Below are 22,444 nucleotides of genomic sequence, written 5' to 3' on the forward strand. Positions count from 1 at the left end.
TTTTGTACACGCTCCGCGCGTACTATGATTAGGGGCGTCCGGAAGGACGCCCCTTTCTAACCCTAGTACCCGCAGAGCACATACTTTCTGCCTGTGCGGAACGGGCCTCGGTTAGTCTCTCACCACAGGAGTTCGGCTAATTATTTTATATACTTTGAGAAACAGGGAATCACTATTTTTGTTAAAAAAAAACATCCAGTTGTAAAAATAATAAACTACATACTTTTTAAGGCATTTGAACCACATTATTAACTAATTCCCTATTAAAAATAACATTCCAAGCTCTTTCACATGTTTTTGGGAGTTGCTGTTTGAGGGGAGAGAAAACTGATCAAGCAAATTTAATGGTTCTTGGGATTCTTCCCACAGCTTTCCTAACCCTTTTTGGTTCTGTGCGCCTTGCAGAAAACTCACTTTCAAAAAGTTATTTCTCAGCACTCACAAACCCATGGCAGTTAACTTTTTAATTAAAAGGCAATGAGACATACTAATTATCAGTTAACTATTTTCAATCTCTGTGCCGACAGGGGAATTAACATGTTCAGGAAAATTCTCTGCCATTATTTCTTTAAATTTTGAAAGGCTGAAGTTAAAAGTACACCCTTTACCCAGCTATCTACAGCTGACATTGGGAAAAGTCACGACACAGAAAAGTGTCTTTTCATTCAGCATATTTCTCCCTTCCTCATCACTCTGGATTTATAAAGAAAACTTTCTATAAACAGATATAGAGATATCTTATCCACATTACCAGTGGCATACACAATTTGTTGTGGCCCTGAGGAAAATAGGAATCTTCTTTTGATAGTTAGGGTAGAAACTTTGGGTTGCTCCAGAAAGAATACAAGGCTAACATATAATGTGGATTGCTCATATAAAGTTTCTGCATCCCCACAACACTAGTTGGATTTATGTCTCTAAATAGTCCCTCCATCATTCTCTATGGATCAGAGAAAGGAACAATTGTATTTAACATAAAATATAACAAGAACCACTTCTAACTTGACTGAATCAAATACCCTCTTAACATTTCACAGATGAAAACACAGATAAAGTAGGAGAGGCTGCAACAATTTGCTTTCTCTTGAGCCAACTGGGGAGGGCAAGGTTTTCTGGTGTCTGAAGTATACAAATATGTTGAGAGGAGGTCATAGCCAAATTAATGCTTGGGGTGATGTTCAAACCAGAGGACTTGAATTCACCCGAATATCAGAACTGTAAAAGTTTGAGTGCTCGGAGACTCATGTCAGGATTTGGGTACAACAAGTTTACAGTTCCAAATCCCTTTCTAACATCAGATCAATTTGTGTAGAACTCTTTTGTATCTGATTGGTGGCATGTATGGAGAAAAACACAGAGATCTAACAACTCACCTGTGGCCCAGAATATTTCATAAGTGAGGAGAGATGCAGCCTTGGCAACCACTGGAAAGACAGAGTAAGTGAAGGAAAGAATGGGCATTCATATCAACCTCAGGTTCTCATTTTAAATTCTCCCCTCATGCCACAGTACTCTGACCACTCCAGCTGAGTATGAGAACCAAATGACAATACTGTCTTTGTCAGAGTCAGGGGCCACCTTTAGCCCAAATATGCATCTGGTCCTCCTATACCATATTTTTGTGTGGTTATGATAGTGCTGCTGATTTGTATGGAAAGAATACAAGGAAGCATACAGGAAGCTGTGAAGTTCTATTTATTTCAGGAAATATTTGCACAGATGTACGCATAGTTTTCTGCGCAGAAAAGTGATGTATATAATTGATTTAATCAGGATGCAATATTTTAACAAACTAACATATGTTTCCCCATATCCAAAGCTCAGTAGAAATTAATTTCAAAGGTTTTTCTTTGTCCCTTCATATTTAAAGTTTCAGAAGTTAAATATTTAATGATGTTATGTAACTGCAGGCAAGAGTCATCACCTTATAACTGAGAAGAGTATTGAGTAACATATAGTCAACCACAGAAGGCTAGGAGATTGCTTACTTCTCTGGCAGCAGGGAAGGCTTTAGAAGTAAGCAAGCTGGAAAGTGTTCAGGGGGAGGCATTTCTCTTTACAGGAGAAACATCAAAGAGATAGTGCTACCGCTGCCACCTGCTCCTCATATGCAGTGGTGCACTAGGGTTGGTGCCACCCAGTGTGGTAATACATAATGTCACACGCACCCATTGACCTCCTCCCATTTCACACCATAGAGAATCTTTAGTAGTGCTTTCTTGCACTAATGTTGCTCATGAATCTTAATTCCTGTATGTCACTGAATGTAATGCCAAAAGTTGTGACAGAAACAACTAGCAAAATTAAAATTATACCTTCCAATTACAATATCATTCACACAACCAAATGTATCTACACATACATAGCGAAGATGGGTTAAAATGTGATGTTCTTAAAGAAAATTTAAAAACAATTTTTAAAAATTAAATTAAAAAATCAAAACATTTAAAATTTTGAAATTTAAAATTTTAATTAAAAAAAATTCTAGGGCCTGCCTTTCTCCTCCCACCCCACTCCCACTTTCTCTTGAAGCAATTTAAAGGGAATCAGGTGAATGCCACAGTCCATTTCTGCCAGAAGGTAGTGTTTAAGAAGCAGTGGTGTTACCCTACCTTAAGGTGTCCCCTGGTGTAGTCCACACACCTTGCATTCTCCTAGTGATGCCAATGTTCATATGATACCTGGCATTCCAGCAAAGACTTCATTTTATTGCCTAAATCAGCTGCAACTTCAGTATTGTTTTTCTCCATCTTTGGTTTACCATTCCACTTAATAACAGTGATGTTGCCACATAGCCAATCATATTTAATGATATAATGATGTCATTGAGTGTGAATGAAGCTAATTTAGGCTGCATCCACTCTGCAGATATAATCCAGTTTGACACCACTTTAACTGTCATGACTGAATGCTACGTAATCCTGGAAACTGTAATTTGTTGTGGCAGCAGAGGTCTCTCACAGAGAAGGCTAAATGATCATCACACTCTATTTAAACCGACTTATCCCTGATGGGATAAAGTCAATTTAAAAGTGGGTGTTATCGCACTCAGTCACAGCTGGCTGAGTGCAACCTGTCTGCAGCCCGGACCTCAGCCACGCTTATCCAGCAGCTTTTCAAACACGGCAAGGTCTCATTTTTGAAAAGCTGCTCAATAAGCACAGCTGGGATCTGGGCTGCAGATGGGTTGCACTAACCCAGCTGCAGCTGGGTGCGATAACACCAATTTTTAATGTTAAATTTGACTTTATCTCTTTGGGGATAAGTTGGTTTAAACAGAGTGCAATAATCTCCAATATCTCATAAAAATACAATTCCCAGAATTCCATAGCATTGAGCCATGGCAACTAAAGTGGTGTCAAGCTGGATTTTTTTTTCAGTGTGGATGCAGCCCAAGAATTCAAGTGATGCTTCCATATGAATCGGAAAATTTTAGGACTTGTAGTCCAAAAAATACTTTTTATGTGTTCTGTTTATTAGTCCTCAATGATATTGACTATAGTCCACGGGAAGGCTCCTATTACTAGCAGTTAGAAGGTACAGTGCAACTCCATTGCAAAGCCTCTATAAACTTCAGTGAATGAGGACGGACAAAGACATGATATAAGTAAGGCCTCATCTGAAATGGTTCATCAGCACACTTCCAAATCAGATTATCTGTGATTATATCACCAGTAGCAGGTAAAAAGAAGGTGGTTTTGAAACAAAAAAAAGTCTCTGAAATGGGCTAGTCAGGGCTGAACATATCAAGCAGCAGGCATAAAAACAGTAAGACTTCAGCTGTCTCTGGAGAAAATTTTTCATCGGCTGCTAAAATGTTCCTTTTGTGTACCAGAAGAAGTCCAGTGGAAAATATTGGGCCTACCAGGCATGTGCATATGCAGAAATGTATCTCATTAATTGAGTTTTGTTATATGTAACTCAATACTCTTTAATTCCTGCTACATGATTTGTGCTTTTCCATTTCATGATGTATCTGACTGATAGATGGAGTGACCTAATTAAAATATAATCTGTGGTATTTATTATTTCACAGCTAGTTGGATTTTTTTTTAATTGTTGATATTTGAATAGAATTGTTTTATTAGTGCCTATGTTTTCCACTTTTATACTTGTAAAATTGCTCTGTACTTTGTTATAAAGAATATGCATTAAATAAATAAAGCACGCAGATAACGATTCTGCCTCTAGACATATTACTTTTTAAATTATCATTGTTAAAATAAGCATGATACTGAAAAGGGAACTTGTCCTTGTGTAACTTCACCAAAATGCCAATTGTAACCCTAGGGGAAAGGCCTTGATGTCGTGAAACTGGAAGAATGATAACCAATTTATGACTCCAAATGTTGATTATACCAATTGACCTTTCTGTCAGCTCTTTGAACCAGGGTAAAATTGCCTTCTCCTTGGTAGCTGGGGGTGGAGGGGGAGAGAAAACAAATGTACCAGCGCCTGCAAGTGGGAAATGTGCTATGGCAGTGGTCAAGGCAATAGAAACCAAATGAATTCAAGGAACATTGACCTTTGTGGGAAAGTTACCACTTTGTTGCAGAAATGTTAAAACCCCCCCTCCCCAATTGCTTCTGGGGGATTCATGGAGTTGTAGTCCAGCAAAAGTAATTTTCCCAGGATCTAGCCTTTATATAATATATCAAATAAAATTGTGATGTAGACTTCCAGAAGAACCAACATGACCAATGGTAGAGGAGTTGTAGTTCAAAAAGATTTTGACTGCTAAAGGTTCCCCACCCAAGTTCTAGTTCCTTTCATACAGTGGGCCCTTGTTATCCTGAGGTTTGGTTCCATGACACACATACACACACACACCCTGTGCATAACAAAAACTGTGGATGCTCAAGTTCCATTAAAAACACTGGCATAGTAAAATGCTGTCCCTTACATAAAATGGGAAATCAAGGTTTTCTATTTGGAATTTATACTTTTTTGCAATAGTTTCAAGCTGTGGATGCTTGAATCGGTGGATAAAAAAATCCGTGGATAAGGAGGGCCAACTGTAGAAATGAGAAGTGGGCAAAAGGTAACCTTCCATATTTCCCATGAGCCCTGTCCAACATAACCAGTTGTGAGAAATGCTTAGGATTACAGTCCAGTAACATTTAGAGGGCCACATTTGCTAATCTCTCATAAAAACAGTTGTACTATTAGTTTCTTTTTCTGCCAGAACTTTTAAGGCACATCCAAAGATTAAAGAAAAGCTACTGGAGGAGAGAATGTTACTAAAGATGGTAGGTGATCTGATACGCCCATCTTCTAGTTGTAGATGTTCTTAATTACACTGTAATAAAAAACTGTGCTATAAAACAAGAAATAAAAGTCTACTAGGATTATAAGTAATCTCATCATTTGTCAAACTACCCAACTCAAACAGATGGACACCATTTTAATGTAACATTTATAGGCATAGTTCACTGGAGTTTCTCATTGTTTCTTTTGTAGAATCCAATAACATCAGAAACAAAATGGGATTTTTTACTATCAACCATTCTTTCCTCTTTCAGTAAAGATATGTACTCTGGGTACATTCTTATGCTATATGAAATTTTATGAACTATACATTTGTTGACCCCATAATATTGCCAGCTTCATGTATGCCCTGTAAGGGTTCTTTGAAAAGTCTTAATTAATTATTTCTGATTCACTTAACTGCGGTGAGTAATTGAAGAGCATCTGCTACACAAGGCAAAAATCATGAGCAAGCTAATGAAGAGGTTGAGTGGCACAGATTTCATTACTTACATTTATGTTTCTATAATTGTCAAGCAATTGTGCATAGAAATTTTTTGAAACTAATGTACTTTCCATGGTCCACTACTCTTCAAAAGTTTTCTACAAAGAATACTTAATAGCACAGTTCTATGCAGGCCTGGTCGGAAGTAAGGCCCACTTAGTTCACTGAACTTACACCCAAGAAAAATATATACAGGATGAAAGCCTACATGGTAGTATTTGTTGTCATCTTTGTTGATGCAAATGTGAGCGTGCAGAGTAAACTTGGAAGCCTTGTGTTGAAGATAAACAACTGTTAGCTGCCAGAGCATGCCAGGAAAACAACTGCTAGAAGAAAGGGACACTGACTCCTGGCTTATCTCCGTAGAGGCACTTTGTTTATGTGTTGCCAAAGACACATGCGAGAACAATCACCAACACCATCCACCAACTACAAACCCAAAAAACTTTACAAACAGATATCTGACCTTATATCCACATTTGCCATGTGGCAATCTAGCTCAACTCCTTCCTGTACAATTTCCTGTGCCTCTTGGAATACTTTCCCCCTTACAAAGATGACACAGTATATTTAGATCTTGCTATGTGCTTCTGGCACACACTGTGACCTTGGACATCACCTGCTGGTTTGAGTCCCAGCTGCAGCCAATTCCAGGCTTCTGCAAAGTGAATAACCATTTCCAAAATGTTACATCTGAACATTTTCATACACTCTATACATTAACAGTCTTGGCTAACTTTCCACATAACTTCCTAGTAATTTCCATGAGTCCCTTTCATCCAGTATTGAAATGTGGACACTGGAAAGTCACTAGAGGGCTTCCAGTATGAAACCTGAACACTGTCTAAAGCTATCCATCTGGAGGCTTTAGACCGGGGCTTGGCAACCCACGGCCTGCGGGTCAGATCCGGCCCCAGCCCGGTCCTGCTGCCGCCGCTGTCACTGCCGCTTAGGGATGGCATATCGCTAATGCAGAGAGAGAGGCCTGGGGCTGCAAGGGCCATGGGGGAGCCCGCGGAGGCAGCAGGCCACTCCCGCGGGCTCCTTCTCGGCCCTTGCGGCCCCAGGCCTCCCTTCAGAGAGAGAGGCCTGGGGCCGCAAGGGCCGTGGGGGAGCCTGCGGAGGTGGCAGGCCGCTTCTGCAGGCTCTTCCACAGCCCATGCAGCCCCAGGCCTCCTTCTGGAGAGAGAGGCCTGGGGCCGCAAGGGCCGTGGAGGAGCCCAGGAGGCAGCCTGCCCAAGCCCTTCCCTTTGGCCTCCCTCCCCTTCGGCCGAAAGGGCCCCTTGGAGCCCTTTTGGCCGAAAGGAAGAGGCGAAGGGAAGGGCCTGGGATGGGTGCCCAAGCCCTTCCCTTCAGCCTCCCTCCCCTTTGGCCGAAAGGGCCCCTTGGAGCCCTTTTGGCCGAAAGGAAGAGCTGAAGGGAAGGGCCTGGGACGGGTGCCCAAGCCCTTCCCTTTGGCCAAAAGCTCCACACCCGGCATGCAGCTCCGCCCCCAGAGGGTGGAAGCTCCACCCCCGGCACATGGTCCCACCCCGGAGGGTGGAAGCTCCCCCCCTGGCTTCGGCCCCCCAGTTGTCTGAGGGACAGCAACCCGGCCCCCGGCTCAAAAAGGTTGCCTACCCCTGCTTTAGACAGTAGGAATGAATAACAGTGTGCTTTTTGTTTTTCTTCCCCATATAGTATGCAGAAGATAGTTTACTATCTTCATGTGATTCCCCCTCCAACCTAAACATGCATTCCAAAGTGCCTACAAAAACATAAGAACAGCTGTATTGGATCAGAACAAAGGCTTAGTCATTCCAGCATTCTGCTTACACAGTATTCAACCAAATTATCTCAGAAGTACACAGTCAAAACATGAATACAATAGCATTCTCCCACTTGTGTTCCTCAGCTCAATATATGGAGGCATACCATCTCATCTATAGCCATCATTATTAGTAAGCAAAGTCCCTATTTTGTCCAAGTTGGGAGCCACCAATTATATCCAGATAGTCAATTCCACAGGCTGACTATGTATTATGAAGGAAAACAACAGGCCAACAGAAACACACCAATTCTCTCCTTCACCACTTTCCATATCCATTCTCCTTCTCCTTCAATCTACTCTGAAATGTAGCCTTAATGAAAAAGACAATCTGCTTGACTCAGTTTTTTTACTGTATTTCTTTCCATGAAGCTCAATGGCTATCAAGATTTCAGTGATTTCTAAGATCTCAGACACACTTGTTAAGCCACAGAGGAGAATATGGTTGAGTTCTAGCATCACCTGATGCAGTGGCATCACTAGGGAGGTTTGAGGGGTTTGGACTGCACCATCCCACTTTTCCACGATGATCAAAGTGGCATGTATCCCATTAAAATGCTGAAGAGATGGTGTGAGTGGGGTAAGGCTCACTGGGAGGAGAAATGAAAGGTCTGGGGTTTTTTTTGGTTTTTGTTTTAATTTAATTAAAAATATTTAATTTAAATTTTTTAAAAAAATATTACTTTTAAATTTTATTTAAAAACATCACCATTTCCCAAATGGTCACTTCAGCCACATGAAACTATGCATATGTAAATGCATTGAGGCTGTGCATATGATATTGTAATTTAAAGGTATAATTTTAATCTTGCTAGTTGTTTTGTGTAACAACTATTACCATGATAGGGCAATTAAAATCACTTTATCCAGTTTGAGACCACTTTACCTACCCTGCCACAGTGCTAGGGAATCCTGCAAATTGTGGTTTATTGTGGCACCAAAATTATCTGACAGAGAAGGCTAAATGTCTCACAAAACTCCCAAGCGCTGAGCCAAGACAGTTAAAATAGTTTCAAACTGGATTGTTTCTGCAGTGTGTTTTGGACCCAGGATTCAAATCCCCATTCAGCCATGGAAATGCACTGGGTGAGCTTGAACAAGCCACTCTCTCAGCTTCAAAGAAAGGTGAAGGCAAACCCTCTCTGAACAAAACTTGCCTGGAAAAACCCTGCAAGAAGTTTGCCTTAGGGTCACCATAAATTGAAAACCTGTTTCTGCAGTCAAAATTGGATCCTGACATATCTTTTATAGTAATAAATAAGTATGCTTACACACCATGACTCATATTTTGGCCTTTAATCCCATTAACATCAGTGTCAAAGAGCCCAAAGTGAAAGCTTGAAAGAAAGGGATTAATCTCAATATGTAGCACTTTTATCACATGCAGCTTTTAAACTACCGTATAAATAGGATAATAGCACCTTTGACCATACCGATTGCACAATGCCATCTCTGTCTCTTGTCACTGCCTTGTCCTTGAAGCACCTGGTCATGGTAGTGGAGGGACATGTGATCAGGAGTACTTAAACTGGTATGTGTGCACTTCCCTTCATTAACACAATTGCAGTGAGAACACAGTTGTTGTGATAGACTCCATAGTATGCAACTAACCCTCTCTTTCCCTCCCAGAAGTAGATATACAGGATCAGGTATGAACTGTACAAATAGTGAGTGAGAGAGAGAGAGTTCAGATCCTATATGAACTAAATGAACTGTGCAAATAAGGAAAGCTTAATGATGCAAATAGGGAAAGCCTAACTCTTTCCTTCTTAGTTGTTTATTTTCTGATATTTCCCCAGCCCCATACACAAATTGAAAGAGAAGAGGAAAAAAATTCATTGGAGATTATCAGACAGTGGATGGGAGCAAAACCTATCCTTATCCCGTCCATGAAAGAGCTTGCAGCTAGAGAATCGATTCGAAGCTCTTTCCCTTATCAAGGAGGATGAAGAAGAGCAGCATGGACAGACTTCAGGGACAGAGCAGGGGAGCCTGAGAGTCCCACCCGAGGGAACAGTCGCTGCTAAGCCTCAGAGGAGGCGTGTGGTTGTAGTGGGGGACTCCTTGCTGAGGGGTACAGAAGCAGTGATTTGTAGGCCTGACAAGATGTCTCGAGAGGTGTGTTGTCTTCCAGGTGCAAAGATCTGTGATGTGACAGAGAGACTGACAAGACTGGTCAAGCCTACTGACAAATATCCCTTCCTTTTGGTCCACGTGGGAACTAATGATACTGCAAGACACAGCCTTCAGGACATCAAAAGGGATTACGAGGCGCTTGGTAGGAAGCTGAAAGGAATGGATGTACAGGTTGTCATCTCGTCTCTTCTGCCAGTTGAAGGGCATGGTCCAGGAAGGGAGAGGAAAATAGCGGATGTGAACAACTGGCTCCGCAGATGGTGCCGCCGAGAAGGATTTGGATTCTTCGATCATGGGCTGCGGTTCCATGAGGAGGGACTTCTTGCAACAGACGGGTTGCATCTCACGCCAGTTGGAAGAAATGTTTTTGCCAACAGCCTCAAGAACTTGATCAGGAGGGCTTTAAACTGAGTTCCGAGGGGAAGGGAGACAATATTAAGGAAGGCGAAAGGGATGGCGAAAATAGTCAAACCGACATAGAGGAAACAAGAAAAAAAGTGCAAGGACCCAACTTGCACAGGCAGCAAGTAAAAGGGACCCATGGTCTGCGATGTCTCTACACTAATGCACAGAGCATGGGAAATAAGCAAGATGAACTCGAACTCCTAGTACAACAAAGCAAATATGATATAATAGGCATCACTGAAACCTGGTGGGATGAGTCTCACGATTGTAATGTGGAAATAGAGGGGTATAACCTTTTTAAGAGAAATAGGCCAAACAGAAAAGGAGGGGGAATAGCACTATATGTCAGAGATGTTTACACCAGTGAAGAGATCCAGGACATCAATCCTGGAAGCCAGGTGGAGAGCATCTGGATAAGAATTAAAGGGCAGGGAAACAACAAGGATGTTATGGTGGGAGTCTACTACAGACCCCCAAGTCAGACTGAGGAATTGGATGATATCTTTCTAGAACAGATGACCACACAGTCAGAAAGCAGAGATGTAGTAGTGATGGGTGACTTCAACTATCCTGATATTTGCTGGAAGTCAAACTCAGCAAAATCCTCAAGGTCTAGCAAATTCCTCACTTGCCTGGAAGACAATTTCATGGTCCAAAAGGTGGAAGAGGCAACAAGGGGGTCAGCTATTTTAGATCTGATCCTAACCAACAGGGATGACTTGGTTAATGGAGTGCAAGTGGTGGGATCATTAGGTGGAAGTGACCATGTTCTCCTGGAGTTTGTAATACAGTGGAAAGGAGAAACCAGGCAAAGTCAAACTCACATTCTAGATTTTAGGAGAGCGGATTTCAGTAAACTTAGAGAAGTATTGAGGGCGATTCCATGGTCAGAAATACTAAAAGATAAAGGGGTTCAGGACGGATGGGAGTTTCTCAAAAGGGAGATACTGAAGGCACAATTTCAAACAGTTCCAGTGAAAAAGAAAAATGGGAGGTGTCTCAAGAAACCAGGATGGATGACTAAGGAACTTTCAACCGAGCTAAGTTTGAAACGGAAGATGTATAAGAAATGGAAAAGGGGGGAAATCACGAAAAAGGAATTCAAAGAAATAGCAGGCATGTGTAGGGGTAAAGTCAGAAAAGCTAAAGCACAGAATGAACTCAGACTTGCTAGAGAGGTTAAAGACAACAAAAAGGGCTTTTTTGGATATGTCCGCAGCAAAAGTAAGAAGAAGGAAATGGTAGGGCCACTGCGTCGAGAGGATGGCAAAATGTTAACAGGGGACAGAGAAAAGGCAGAATTACTCAACACCTTCTTTGCCTCAGTCTTCTCAGAAAAGGAAAAGGGTGCTCAACCTGAGGATAATGGAGCAGAGGACAGAATAGGGGAATTTCAGCACAGAATAAGTAAAGAGATAGTAGAGGAACACCTTATTAATCTAAATCAGGGGTAGGCAAGCTTTTTGAGCCGGGGGCCGGGTTGCTGTCCCTCAGGCAACTGGGGGGCCGAAGCCAAAAAATAAATAATTAAATAAATTTTCAAAAAATTAAATAAATAAACAAACCAGGACAAATGTAGGACAAAAATTTCAGATGGAGGACACTTTTTATAAAAAATGGAGTACACGCAAAAAAAATTGCTGATTTTTAATTTTTTTAAAATATAAATGCATGTTTTGGAGGCTTCTATAGACAACTGCCCCCTTGCCCCCGCTTGCTTCCCCTTGCCCACTGCTTCCCCCCGCGCCCGCCGCTTGTCCGGCTCCTCCTGATAGGCCAAAAGCCCCGTGCCCTTGCGTGAGAGGCCAAAGTCCCCAGCGGCAATCGGCGACAGGACCGGGCAGGGGCCGGTCCCAAGGCCTTGCCGGGCCGCATCCGGCCCGCGGGCCGCAGGTTGCCTACCCCTGATCTAAATGAATTTAAGTCTCCGGGACCAGATGAACTTCATCCAAGGGTATTAAAAGAACTGGCAAATGTAATATCGGAGCCATTGGCAATAATCTTTGAAAACTCCTGGAGAACAGGAGAAGTCCCAGCAGACTTGAGGAGGGCAAACGTTGTCCCCATCTTCAAAAAGGGGAAAAAAGAGGATCCCAACAATTATCGTCCAGTTAGTCTGACATCTATACCAGGAAAGATTCTGGAGCAGATAATTAAACAAAGGGTCTGTGAACATCTAGAAAGCAATTCCATAATCACAAAAACTCAACATGGGTTTCAGAGAAACAAGTCATGCCAGACAAATCTAATCTCTTTCTTTGATAAAATTACCAGCTTGGTAGATGAAGGGAATGCTGTGGATATAGTATATCTTGATTTCAGTAAGGCCTTTGACAAGGTTTCCCATGACATTCTTGCAAAGAAGCTTGTAAAATGTGGACTAGACAAGGTAACTGTTACATGGATTTGTAACTGGTTGACCGGCCGAACCCAAAGGGTGCTCAACAATGGCTCCTTTTCATCCTGGAGAGAAGTGACCAGTGGGGTCCCACAGGGCTCTGTCTTGGGCCCAGTGCTATTCAACATCTTTATCAATGACCTGGATGACAGAATTGGGAGCATACTTATCAAATTTGCAGATGACACCAAATTAGGAGGAATAGCTAATACCCCAGAGGACAGGATCAAGATCCAAAATGACCTGAATAGACTAGAAAGATGGACCAAAGCTAACAAAATGAAATTCAACACGGAGAAATGTAAGGTACTGCACTTAGGGCGGAAAAATAAAATGCACAGATATAGGATGGGGGACACCTGGCTGAATGAAACTACGTGTGAAAGGGATCTAGGAGTCCAAGTAGACCACAAGTTGAACATGAGTGAACAGTGTGATGCGGCAGCTAAAAAGGCCAATGCAATTTTAGGCTGCATCAATAAAAGTATAGTGTCTAGATCAAGAGAAGTAATAGTGCCACTGTATTCTGCTTTGGTCAGGCCCCACCTGAAATATTGTGTCCAGTTCTGGGCGCCACAATTCAAAAAGGACATTGAGAAACTGGAGCGTGTCCAAAGGAGAGCAACCAAAATGGTGAAGGGTCTGGAAACCATGCCCTATGAGGAACGACTTAGGGAGCTGGGGATGTTTAGCCTGGAGAAAAGAAGGTTAAGAGGTGATATGATAGCCCTGTTTAAATATTTGAAAGGATGTCATGTTGAAGAGGGAGCAAGCTTGTTTTCTGCTGCTCCAGAGAACAGGACCCGGAACAATGGATGCAAGCTACAGGAAAAGAGATTCCACCTGAACATTAGGAGGAACTTCCTGACAGTAAGGGCTGTTCAACAGTGGAATGCACTCCCTCGGAGGGTGATAGAGTCTCCTTCCTTGGAGGTCTTTAAACAGAGGCTGGATGGCCATCTGTCAGGGATGCTTTGATTTGAATTTCCTGCATGGCAGGGGGTTGGACTGGATGGCCTTACTGGTCTCTTCCAACTCTACGATTCTATGATTCTATGATTCTATGACAGAGATTGCACGAAAGACATTCATACATTCACAGTGATCCTGTCATTAAACTGTCAGTAAAGTGGAATTGCATTAATGCGTTCTTCCGCTAATTCAAAATGAAGGGCAAGGATGGTAGAATTCCACTTCACTGACAGGACAATGACAGGCTCAGTGCGATGTCATGTGAAAGTCTTTCACACGATCATGGTCAATTGCAGTTTAATAATGGGACACTGACAGGATAAGCATGATGTCATATGAAAATCTTCTCGTAATCATGCTATAAGAATGGGAAAAGGATGGGACAAGGTCATTCCGTCCCCCCTCTCATAATCTGCATTTTTTTTCAATGAAGGCTTTTCTCTCTTAACTCCCTTGCAGAGAGGGTTGGGGGAAGGTTTTGGAAACCAATTGTTTGGAAGGGAGAGAAATTTTAAATCTCTCTTCTTTGCATAGAGTCTTCCCAGTCTGGATTTACAAGGGAATAGGGTTGCCATAAATCAGGCCCTCCAAACCGGGACAAATGTAGGACAAAATTATGAAATGTAGGACTTTTTTTATGGAGCCTCCATTTAAAAAAAAGTGTCCTACATTTCATAATTAAATCGCTGGCAGCCCCGCGCGCTCCTTCCCAGCCTCTGCGGAGGCCTCGGTCTCCTCGGAGGCCAGGAAGGAGGGCGCGGGGCTGCTGGCGATTGCCAGGGCCTCCCCTCCTTCTCGGCCTCCGCAGAGGCCAGGAAAGAGGGTGCGGGGCCGCCAGCAATCGCCAGGGCCTCCCCTCCTTCCCGGTCTCCTCGGAGGCCGGGAAGGAGGGAGGAGGCCGCAGGGAGGCAGGGAGGGTGGCACGGCTGTGCGCAGGATGCGTCGCCTCCCCCTTCGCCTCCTCCACCCCAGGCCTCGCTGCCCTCCTCTTCCTCCGTGCGGCCATGCGAGGTGGAGGAGGAGGAGGAGGGCAGCGAGGCCCCGTGGGTTGCAGTGCAACCCCGCTGCAACCGGGGTTGTCCCGGTTTTTGGCGGCACCCATGACGGGAGCAGGCAGGTGCCACCAAAACTGGGAAAATCCCGGTTGCAGCTGGGTTATGGCAACCCTACAAGGGGAGGATGTGTACATACCTTATAGTAAGAAAGGGAGATCAAGTGAACATTATGTTTTTAACATAAGATGCCATTTGTTTACCTGCGTGGCTGTGCCATTCACTTCACTTTCTATTTCTGTACAGTCCAAAGATGGTTGATGTGTGTGGTTGGGTGTGAACTTGGGAAAGTTACTTTTTGTGACTACATTTCACAGAATCTTACAGTCAGAATGGCCAGTGGCCAAGCTGGCTGGAGGGTTCTGGGAACTCGTCCAGCAAAATAACATTTCAAAACTCTCAGCTTGTACCTCAGTTTAAGTTTGTGCAGTAGAAATATTGGTATGCTAACCATCTTTATCAGAGGTTTACCTGAAGGTTCCTTAAGGACAAGTGTTCTTAGATAATGCACTTGTTTAAATATCAATCTCTCATGTCCAAAATAGAGCTGGTAAGAATTATTTTGCTTATAAGAAATCACATAGAAAACAATGAAATATGTAACTGACTAACTGATTCTCTGAAGATGCCAGCCACAGATGCTGGTGAAACGTCAGGAAAAAACTCTTCTAGAACATGGCCACATAGCCCGAAAAACCCACAAAAAACTATGACTAACTGATTGGTTTAAGTTGCTGAAAACCTGATATTTGAAGCTTTCCCAAGAAGAGTTTTTAAATTAAGTTTCTTGTGCCTCTTAGAATTTTTGCAGCAATTCATCACAAGCTGTTGCTTGGAGTGGAGACTGTTGTTATTACTAATAAAAACCCGGCCCAGAGCCCAATAAAGTAAATGGAAAGAATCCCAGTTATTTCAAAAGACTTTGAATGCCAAATATTTTTCTTTGGATCAATTCCTTCAGTGTTGCTTAATGAAATTTGAACATCTTGTTACATTCTATAATAATATGTGTAAATTTATACTATTTTCATATTGGAGCATTTAAAAATGTATTTGCATTCAACAGAATCATCAGGCAATGTGAAGAAGAAGGAGCAAGCTACATCTTTTCTCTTTTTTTCCACTCCTGGGCCCCTAGCCAATAAAGAACTTTTAGCAATGGCACCAATTGAACCATTGATAATCCATCCCTGGTTCTGAAGAAAGTGCAGACTGGGACTGGGAAGAGGCTCAACAGATTTATGAACTAAGCTTCAGTTCTAAGAGCTTGGATCACAGAAACATTGCCTATTTTTTTTACTGTACCATCCACAAATTCAATGCTAATCCAAAATTCTGAATTGGCTCTAAAACATTTTAAGGACTTTGTGCTGAAATCACTTCATATCTGAAGCAAGGTACATAGTTCCTTGTTAGTGGGTTGGTTGTACTTCTGTATGCATTTTCTGCTCACAATCATTTGTTTTTTCTTAAATAATGAGATGTTCAATATGATATTCATTTGGATACTGGCATGAAAGCCTACAAAGTGAAAGTGAAAACACTTCATGCAGAAATAAGTGGAAACAAAGTCATATGAAAGAGAGATGAGAGTCTTGAGGTGGAAGAGAGATTGAAATTGATATGAAGAAACAGCAAACAGGTTTCAACTGGGGAAAAAATATTTGCATGGCCTTCTTTAAGGGCTATAAAAAAGGGAGAAGGTGTCCTGTTAAAAACTACTGATATTATTTAGTGTATGTCTGTCATCCCATCACCACCAGCTTTTAAAATCCCCCAGTTCCAGTCTCTCCCTCACATCAGGCCCCAAAATCTACCATTAAGGAAAACATGCAACACAAATACCATTAAAGACAGTATGGCCATACTGCTGCATACCTTGCATCTTTGCTGTTTGTGCAGGTATGCTCAGTTGGTCGTCTTCCACAACACTCGTGTCAGTTAGTAACAGGGAAAGTGTACAGCCCTTAGCTGCATCTGGAAGCTAACAGGAAGTTTTACACATTGTTCTTCAGACAACTGTACGTAATACACACACAAAAACATACATACACACCATCGTGTTACAAATTCCCTAGGTTCCTAAGGAGAAGTGAAATCAATAAACACAACACTCTGCTTAAACTGATATGGTACTCAATACAAAATGTATTATTCTCCCTTATGGCTTTCACACCAATATAATTAATTTTCTGCCTTGGCAACTCACTTGCTCTACAGCAAGCAATAAGATTAACTATTTAACTTGGTAGAATTACTTCAGCAATATTCACAATATCCTGTAAACCTTTATACAGGGAATCCTGTGCAACTAATATAGAAATAAATATATATATTTACAAAATGTCTTGCTACTAGAATTTTGCTTAAGCTAGAAACTTTGTTGCTAGCAACCCGGAAGAGAGGGGGTTGCACAATCACTTTGTATATATTTGAAATTAATATATAGCTTGTGGTGCTGTCCTATGAAATGAGCAATTAAATATTTACTGTCAATATTATGATTAGCAATTACTGGCAGTGCTGAAATGGTATGTCAGTTAAGATTAGTAGCCCACACAAATCCAAGATTTTTCTTTCTGTTGTCACATAAAAGCTGCTGTGGAAAGTCAGAACTATTTTTAAATTGATATGAGTCAATGAATTCAGGTAATTTATTCAATGTGAAATCCAAAAGGAATTTGAAGAACGTTTATACTGGATCTAAATCCTGTGTGGTTATGGAATATTTGTTTTGGGGTAAACTTACACCACCGTTTATTTTATGCTAAGTTTCATAGCAATTCTCTTTTTGAGCAAGGAAAAATGGTATGACAGAGAGATGCATGCACTATTCATTAATCCCCAGTCTTATTGAACCCGATCAGTATACACTCAGTATAAGCTCACCCTAACTATGCATTGTACATTGTGAAACTTTAAGATCCTATCTGGTTTGGCGGACCAGCCATTATTGTTTTTACAATGGTCTAGGACAGGGATTCCCAAACTTTTTGACTCATGGAGCCCTTATTTCTATTGCGGAGGCCCTAAGAGGCCTACCCTATGTCTTACAAGTTAATGGTGTTTATATATAAGCATATGTTCTTATTCTTTAACTTCATTCAATTTTTATTTCTTTCATTTTCCTGGAGCGGCTGCAGAACACCTGGGAAGTGCACACGGAGCCCTAAGGGCTCCTCGAAGGACAGGCTGAGAACCCCTGGTCTAGGGACTCATGTGATATCTGTGCCCACTGGCTACAACTGTATGTTTCTTCCTTGGAAACACACAAGGGACTGGCAGCTAATGGCTCAAGGACTTGAATCAATCCTGGAATGATCGGCTTGAGTAGCACTGGCTTAGACTGTTTTCTACTCATGTAAATCTGGGGAAATACACGCAGGCCAAAATTATATATATGTATGTTATTTTGTATTATGATGACAATACAGAGTCCACGGTGAGGTAGACCATCACTGATGTATTATACAAAGACTTTGAAGTCAATGTGCAATAGAGAAAAATTGTTTGTCAAAATCCATTCTTTTGCAATGAACATAAACTCCCCTTCTAAAACTGGAATTTATTGATTTTAATGAGTCTGCCTTTGAACTTTTTTTAAATGGAGCTGTTGAGCAAGAGGAGCATACATAAATGAAACAATCAAAATAGAATCAAACAGACATCCTTCAGAGCAATTGTTTGTGATATCATTGTATAGCTGAATTGCTGAAACATTATCTGCTAGATCTGAGGTATTAATAGTAAGCATTTGAGATGACAAGTGCTATAGATTTGTACAATGCCGGCTAAAAATGAGAAAGATATTTTTAAAAATCCTCATGCATTCACGTTAGCTTTAGTAAAAATCATGATTTCATTATGTCTTAATAGCTGTTCACCACTCCAGTTATTTTTCTGCTGTGATTATCTCTGGATGTGCCTGATTTGATCTACTTACAGTGTCAGTACTATCCACTCTATGCAAACCAGAAAAATGATATAATAAATATTATTTACTCCTTATATTGCTTATATTATAAGCAAATATATAATATACTGTATATAGAATAAAATTTGGCCTTACATTACAGTATAAATGAATCAAGTGAAATGAATGGTTTTGGGATGAATATGAAAAATGAAATTAAATCTTCTATTGCACCAACTAACAACTTGAATGTATAATGTATAATGCATAAACATTTATATTTCACAGAATTCTTCATCATGCAAAATAAATGTCTTAAAAGGGAGAAAGTGCAAGCCTTTTTGTTTTAAATAACAGTTTTTTAAAAAAGAAAAGAAAAGAAAGCAGCCTTTCTGAATTCTTAAAGTTCCTCAACAAGTTGCTGGTTCTCAGATACACTGCTGAAAAATGAATCTATTGTGCTGAATTTTCAGGTTGATGATTGTCTGGAGGTTGTGATACCCAGCTACGGTGACAGTAGTTTCTTATACAAGTGTCACATTCCTGGTTTTCCTTGGATGAACTGGGTAAGCAGTAGTTCTTGATGGAAGTGCTTCATCGTGCTGTCTATCATAATGGACCTATAAATGATATAGATAACAGTTACATATAGTGTTTCTAAATTATATTCCTCATAAGTGGCTCTGTTAAAAATGCAGTCTTGGTCCAGCTAAAGTGGATCATAAGTCAAAAACACACTGCAGAAACAATCCAGTTTGAGACTACTTTACCTGCCCTGGCTCAGTGCTAGGGAATCCTGGGAATTGTAGTTTATTGTGGCACCAGAGCGTCCTGACAGAGAACTTTAAATGTCTCACAAAATTACCATTCCCAGAATTCCCTAGCACTGGGCCAGGGCAGTTAAAGTGGTCTCAAACTGGATTATTTCTGCATTATGTTTTGGACCATAATGAACCCTTCAGTTTTAAACACAATAACTATGCAGTAAGCCTCACAAAACACAGAGAGATTTATTCTTGAGGGGCTGAGCAGATGAGCCTGGATAACACAGGCCATGCACGGGTCGGTTCCCAGGGCAGTGCTGGGACAGCCAGGTGTTTACATCCCTGCCTGTTGCCACAACATAAACCCACCACCACTGTGCACCCCTTATCTTCCTCTACCATTGCCTCTACTAAGACGACCCCATTGCAGCATCTGACATGGAAATAGATTGCCTGGCTACACCCCCATTCCCTTTCCACATCAGAGATCCTGACAGTGGAGGATGGTAAGGGGGTGCAGGGCAGTCTGGTCTGCCAGGTGTTGCTGCTGAATTTCCTAGAAACTCTGAGACAAACAGTGGGTCTTTTTGACCCATGCTAAGGGCCCTTTGAGAGAGGATTGGACCAGGATTGCCAGATCAGCGTCCAGTCTGGGGATATTGGCCTGTATCATCTGAACCAGGTGATGCAAGGCTTGAGTGAACATGGGCCTTTGGGCCTGTGCCTACAGCCCCCGAGTAAACTCAGAAGTGTGTTGTATATCTGCCTTCTGCAGAGGCAAAGCTGACCAATTTAGGCAAGACAAACTTTAGCTGGGTCAGGGTTCAGTGACCAGTGTGTTTCCTTCACAAGTAAAACTAAAAGTACTGATATTTTTATCATCATTTAAGGATTTTTTTTACTACATAAGATGAATGCTACATTTTCATAGCGTAGCCTTTTTAGAGGAATTAATCAATTATTTCATGATTTAATCAGCAGCAGCCCAACTCAGTTCTGCAATCATATGCAGAAACTTAGGACTCATGCCAACTTTATTGTTGCTGAAAAACCATTAATAATATATTTCAGTTTTGTTTCAATGTAAATTAAAACTAGTACTTTGAAAAATAACCATATATTACAGTGAAAAATTCAACAATAACTTCTTGCCTTTCTAGTTTGAACCTCTTTCTGCATTGCTGTGCTTGCTCTGTGTAAACTATATTCATCAGCTTGCATGAATATGGCCCGCTGAGCTGTGGTACAACACTTTTACTTATTATGTATACTTAAATCGCAACTTAGTACAAGTCTGTATATAATTTTAAACACATAAGAATAGTTTAGTGCATCTATTATAGGCATTTCTGGTCTCCAAAGAGACCAAGGGCGAGCAAAGTGTTGCCCCCAGCCTGCACACAGCCTTACAGTGCTGATTTCATGACCCTGGGGACACAAAAATGACTTCTATGGGTATGGAACTTTTTTAAAACCATTTTTGCCTCCCTGCGTCATTTTGAGTCCAGGAATTGACTTTTGGAAGTCACATGCTGGGCCTAGAAGGTGTTTAGGGCACGTGGATAGAAGGGGGAATTCTGGTTTATTTGGAGAATTTGGGTGGGGAGGGAATTCTGATTCTCTCTCTCTCTCTCTCTCTCTCTCAGCATGGGAGTGTGGTGGGGGTGTCTTTCTATGGTCTAATGTGGCTCCCCACTCCCCATTGCCCACCTCTGTTGTAGACTCTTAGTAACTTGAAAATATACAGTGGGCCCTTGGTATCTCCTGGGGTTTGGTTCCAGGAACCCCCTGGGGATATCAAAATCCATGGATGATCAAGTCTCATTATATACAATGTCATAGTGAAATGGTGTTCCATATATAAAATGGAAAATCAAGGATTGGCTTTTGGAATTTATTTATTTATTTATTTATTTATTTATTTATTTATTTATTTATAGCTGTGGATAGTTGAAACCATGGATGCAGATTCCATGATTGCAGGATCCATGGATACAGAGGCCCAACTGTAAGATCTAAATTATTTAATAAACCATAAAGGGCTAATGCATAAAGCAATGTGTCCAATACTGTATTGTTACACTGCTGCCAACACCGCAGTAAACAGTCTCTTGAAACCACTGCCTCGCTTTTGGTAGCCTAAATAAAGATGGTGTTTGGAATCACAGACAAAATCATGAACACTCAAACATTTATTTTCATTTCCAACTGCAGAAGCTGTTAATCAAACTAGGTATGTGCATCCATTCTTCTTAAAGCTAGCATTGATACCTATAACTGAGTTTTTGACACTGATCTTCCCACAATGAGACAAGAATTGCATCTATTGTGAATATTCTATCATTCCTCTTATGACATTATTGAGATGTATGACGCCTCCACATCTGTTCTTAGTTACAGATTCCTGAATTTTCAATTTGCCCAGCGGTATCCTTTCAGACAGGAATTCATCAGCATTACAAAGCAAACCAGAGATCTTGTCAACTGGTATACAGTAAGCTAGGAAAACAGCAAGGGAAGAGAGCTGGTATCACATGCTTGTTGGTTGTGTTTCTTATCTTTGTTCATAGCCAAACCTGCTGCTGATCAGCGATATAGGTTTAAAAATCTAAGGAGCTAGATTTATAACTTCTTGAAGTGAATGAAAGTTTTTCACAGCACCAAGCATTTAATCTGGTTTTGCTTGCAGTAAGAAAAATCTGTTTCTTTACATGGAACTGGGCTGCCATGGAGGGTGGCAATCATGTGCTCTTGCAGGTGACATGCAGCTGTTTTTTCATTCCCTGGGTCAGTCTTCTCCTTCCTTCCCCAAAAATACAGATGACAAAGAAAAATAGTCTTCTCTTTCTATAGAAAGTTCAGTTATTCCCCCATCCCACCCCGCACATGTGATGTAAAAATTGAAGTGTTCCCCTACTATTAAGGTAAAAACAAGGAAACTGTTTTGGTTCTAAATCACTGTTGTTTACTGTACTTCCAAATCATTGATAGCATGTGGTCCCTTTGAGTTACTCATCAAGCTACCTCCACAAGTCCTGCCAATGCTCCTTCTTATTTCATTTATATTCCACCTTTTCCCCAATATTATGACCCAATATTGGAATCCTTCCCCTGAAATGATCTCAACAGACAGGAGGCTCAGTTATTGTTATTTGAATTGTTTCCTTTTTATGATATTTTGTGGCACCTGCTGGCATTGGGTGAAATGAGGAAAATCATCCTACAACATTGATGGAAGAGTCAGG

At 41.2% G+C, this 22,444-nt stretch overlaps 1 protein-coding gene across 2 annotated transcripts in view; it reads right to left on the reverse strand.

Moving 5' to 3' along the window:
* Nucleotides 1-18,682: 18,682 nt before the first annotated feature.
* The window catches only part of IGSF5 (immunoglobulin superfamily member 5), a 31,617-nt gene continuing 27,855 nt past the window's right edge, over nt 18,683-22,444 (reverse strand). For both annotated transcript variants that reach the window (XM_089508102.1, XM_089508101.1), the window contains one exon: nt 18,683-19,055. In XM_089508102.1, coding sequence (XP_089364228.1) covers nt 18,960-19,055 — 96 coding nt within the window. In that variant the 3' untranslated portion in view covers nt 18,683-18,959. The remainder of the gene's footprint in view (nt 19,056-22,444) is intronic.

The sequence above is a fragment of the Sceloporus occidentalis genome, unplaced genomic scaffold (genome assembly GCF_023333645.1).
Source record: "Sceloporus occidentalis isolate IW3139 unplaced genomic scaffold, rSceOcc1.0.p SCAF_2, whole genome shotgun sequence".
NCBI lineage: Eukaryota > Metazoa > Chordata > Lepidosauria > Squamata > Phrynosomatidae > Sceloporus > Sceloporus occidentalis.